We start from the raw sequence: 4,215 nt of genomic DNA on the forward strand, positions 1-4,215 counted from the left end.
TCAAACAGAGAGTCTGTTCCGCTCACCCTGAAGTTAACAGCAAAAGTCCAAAAGAAACTTCTGAAGGGCAATGTGCCCTTCCCTCCTCTTGCCACCCCTAGTCAGGTCTGATCCTACAGCTTTTGCCATCCTCCTGTACGACATGGACCCAGGTTTAAGGTCTTCTCAGCCCTGCAAAGACATAACCAGCGACGACGCACTGGCTAAAACGACAGGCACATCCTGAAGGAGGGAGGAGCACTTGGAGCTGCAGCTCCACCTTTAGATGGAGATCGGCATCGGAAACACCACAGCGGGAAAATCACCCGTGGCAGCCACACAGCTTGAACCTGCACACAGCGAAGGCAGGAAATCTTTGTGGCCGTGGGGTGCACGCTGCTGGGCAGTCTCTCAAGCAGCCCCCAATGGCAGCTGCTGGCACGGCTACCTGGGTGTCCCCGGACCAGACCTGCCCCCTGTGCACCCCAGCAGTCTTCCAGTACCATCATTTTCCAGTCGTCTCAGAAGACCACTCACCCGGCGTAACGCTGAGAGACACCTCTCTCGCTCTCCCAGACCCTCTCCTCTTTCCTGGCCCCCATTCCAGTGCCTCGGGATGTTTACATCGGCAGCTTGACGTAGAGGGCGATGTCTGTCCGTGCCGCCACCGCTCTCTGCGGAAGTGGTCCAGAGGCTCCGGGGGGCCGTGGGGACCTGCTGCCCTGCAGGGGACACAGCCAGGCCAGGAGGCACCTTCCCAGCTCCGAGGGGCTGCGGAGATGCCTGTAGCATTGGCGCACCTGACACGGGCTCCAGGGGAGGAATGGAGTCTGGAGGAGGAGGAAGCTCCGGTGGAAGTGGGGAACGTGAAGGGAGGACTTGCCCGAGGGGGTGCACCCCGGACCGGGGGAAGGAAGGGAGCTGGAGGGGATGAGGGGCAGGAACGGTGCTGGGGGGGGGAGGGGGGGATCTCAGCGAGGGGCGGCGATGCCCATCAGGCGGGCAGGGATGCGGGCAGCCAGCAGGCAGGCCAGCACGACGCCGACGAGCTGCAGCAGCGCCAGCCCCAGGGCCGCCGTGGCAAGGTAGAACATGTTGGCGCTGACGAAGGCCGACACCTTGCCGAAGCAGCCGTCGCGGTGCAGGCCGCGTGCGCCGGGCGGGCGGCGCTGGCAACCCCGGCGGGCCCGGCAGCAGCTGAGGGGCACCGAGCCGTTCTGCCGCAGCCCCCAGGGCGAGGCGAGCCAGTCGCGGTAGCTCTCCACGCCGCAGCAGGACAAGGCGCGCTGCAAAGCGTCCAGGGCGTCTGCCGTCCCCTCATCCTCCCCGTAGGCGAGCAGGGCCCGGCGCAGCCCCTCCCGGAAGCCCTGCGCGACGTCCCGGCGGTAGAGGAGCGCCGAGAGCCCGGCCGTCAGCCCGGCCGCCAGCACGGCGGTCAGGAAGGCGCCGTAGGCGCGCAGGAGGCCGCGGTGCTCCGTGGCGGCGCCGAGGCAGCCCAGGAAGGCCCAGATGAGGACGGCGGCGCCGGTGGCCAGGAGGACGGCGGGGGCGCTGGGGCAGCCGTTGGCCGACAGCGCCAGGTAGCTGCCCAGGGCCACCTTGGCCCAGAGGCCGACGATGAGCATGGTCAGCCCCGCCGCCCAGAAGACCAAGCTGAAGGCCATGAGGGACAGCTTGAGCGCGGTCATGGTGCCCTCGGGCCCGGGCGCCGGGGGGCTGCCGAGGGCGCCGGCCCGCGGAGGAGAGGGCGCCGTGGCGGTGCGGGGCGGGCGGGTCTGCCGGGCAGCCCTCGGTGCGGGGCCCGGCAGCAGCCTCCCCCCGCGGCAGCCGGTGCGAGTCGCGCCGCCCTTCCGCCCCGTCCCCGCTTTTCAGGGCCCGGCGCGGGGGCGCGGCCGGCGGCGGCGCTTGTCCGCGCCGCGGGGCTCGGCGGGACGGGGCAGACGGGACGGGACGGGACGGGACCGGGGTCCCCTCCCCTCCTTTCCCTTCCCCTCCCCTTCCCCTCCCCTCTCTCTCCCCCTGCTCTCCGCTTTTAGACGAGCAGCCGCCTCTCGTTAGTGCGTACCCAGCAAACGGCGGTACCCGGGGGAGAAGCACGTAGGTACGCTCCTTAGCGCGCTTTTCCGAGGTCTGGGGGGTCGTCAATGGGAGAGTGTGCGTGGGCTGGCACGTTCCTCCGGACCGGCGGGGGAAAAGGTTCTGCAGGCTGAAAGCTCGAGGTTCGCTGCCGCAGGAACATGCTGCAGCCCAGCTTTACCCTGGGCAAGGGACCAAACGGTTTCTTGGAAGCATTAGGAGGAGCACCTAAAAACCCCACGAATAATCCACAGGAAGCGTAAGAAATCTATCAAACAAGAGGCTTTCTTTATTTCTTATACTGCATCGAGCTGTGCTGTTAGGACACGTTGTAAAAGCAAGCATAAATCTGTACCTGAATATTAACTAACTGCACAGTCGTGCGGTCAGTCTTGATTTTCCCAGCTGGAAACTGTTGTCTGGGTGGCCTGACTCTGTTCAATATTCACGTGATTTAGCCCGTGATAACACTGAACCCCAGAGAAGGCATTAAATGGCCGCGCAGGAACGGCCAGGGATAGAGACTGCTATGTAACGAGTGGCCCAGGAAGGTCCGATAGGAGATTCCACCATCCCATAGAGTCTCGTTGCAAAAGATAAGCTACTCCTACAAGCCGGATAAGAAAAAGATGAAAAGGAAACCGTAAAGGACACAGGCTCTCAGGCAGAGGTAAAATTAGCATCCCCAGTGGCAATTCATTGCTGAGTGAGTCTTTGACCACACTAAGCGACCAATTTCTCTTTCGCATTTCTTGACAACACCACAAGAAGTATGTAGTACTCTTCAGTTCAAGATTTTGTACCATCTTCATTACTGTGGGTCTTTGCACTGAACACAGGAACTACTCAAAAGCATTGCGAGACATAGAGTTGACTTTCATATTGTCTTCAGGTGCTCAAGGAATTAATTTTTTTATATAGTAACATACTATCAGACTTCTATAAAATGTTTCTATTGCTTTTTTAAAATGTTTTAATAAAATATTACTACAGTTTCATTAGTTGGTGAAAGATCTTTAACCTGTGCAGTTTACTGGATCACCATGCACTTCAAACTGATACAGCTTTGAGTGAAATTGGGGTTTTTAGTTTGTATATGCAATAGTGACACCAGAAAATCAGGTCAGAGTACCCTGTTGTTCACATCTTTATCAAACTCCTTTGGGAATGAATTCTGAGGTTTAATTGTGTTCCAATGGTAATTTTTGTGTGGAAGTTTGAGAAAAACACTTTGTTGGTTTCTTTCGGTTACAGAATCATGGAAGGAAAGGAGGTGCTTTATATATCACATTTTAACACATCCATTTAATATACAACCAGAAACTCATTGTTGTCAAAGCATTAATATAGCATAATCATTGAAACATCATCTGTTCTTTATTAGAGGCCTTAATAATATAATTCGCAGGACACTGTTATCATTCCTGCATTTTACAGATTCTCTTCTTTTGACTTTTTACAAGATAAAGCTCTTAATCAGTTTCTTGACAGATCAAGTCTGAGCTAGTTCCTTTGATTCTCAGATCTTCTCAGAAGATTCCCAGTTCTGCATGTCAAGATGATCTAGCAATGATGATTTCCATGCTCTAGAAGTACTCCCCAGTACATTGCATTATATTACCCATTTTTAGCACTAAATCATATGACTAATTTCCACTGTGAAGAATAAAAGCTCATGGCAAAGACAAACTAGAGGTCTCCAGGTATGGAATTTCCCAACCAACGGCTAAAAGGTGGTGGTTTTCATGGTTTCACACCTAAGTGAACATACGGTGTTGGGAGGCTCTGAAGGTGACATTCATGAAGCTGTCTTTCTGCTGAAGCAGTGAGTCTCTGCTGGCCAGGCAGTTGTCAACCATGCAGGGAAAAGTCCTTGCTGTCCTTGGAATGGACTGATCATTGCTGCATCCCCATCTTCCAACCAACCACCTGTTTTTTCTCTTAGGATTTTACATCTTTTCACAGCAGTGGTTTTTCCTTTTGAATCCTTGAACTGCTAACTATCCACATCTCAAAACTACCCACTGCCATTTTGGCTTTCTTACCTTGCATAACTCTGTGTACTTTCTCATGATGGAGTGATTTTTTTTCAGAAGTTTCTCGGAGCTGGTGCTATCAGAACTAGGTCTTGGATCGCAGACAGCTGAAACTGGTGGGAGA

At 55.3% G+C, this 4,215-nt stretch overlaps 1 protein-coding gene across 1 annotated transcript; it reads right to left on the reverse strand.

Moving 5' to 3' along the window:
• Window positions 1-684: 684 nt before the first annotated feature.
• Window positions 685-1,667, reverse strand: LOC138689038 (tetraspanin-7-like). Its single transcript, XM_069802310.1, has one exon. It carries the CDS (start codon window positions 1,665-1,667, stop codon window positions 951-953), a length of 717 nt encoding a protein of 238 aa, XP_069658411.1. The 3' UTR covers window positions 685-950.
• Window positions 1,668-4,215: the final 2,548 nt, after the last annotated feature.

Source organism: Haliaeetus albicilla, chromosome 14 (genome assembly GCF_947461875.1).
Source record: "Haliaeetus albicilla chromosome 14, bHalAlb1.1, whole genome shotgun sequence".
NCBI lineage: Eukaryota > Metazoa > Chordata > Aves > Accipitriformes > Accipitridae > Haliaeetus > Haliaeetus albicilla.

Excerpts from the sequence above, each read along its gene's own strand:
- LOC138689038 (XM_069802310.1), bottom strand. The coding sequence starts at position 1,667 with ATGACCGCGCTCAAGCTGTCCCTCATGGCCTTCAGCTTGGTCTTCTGG.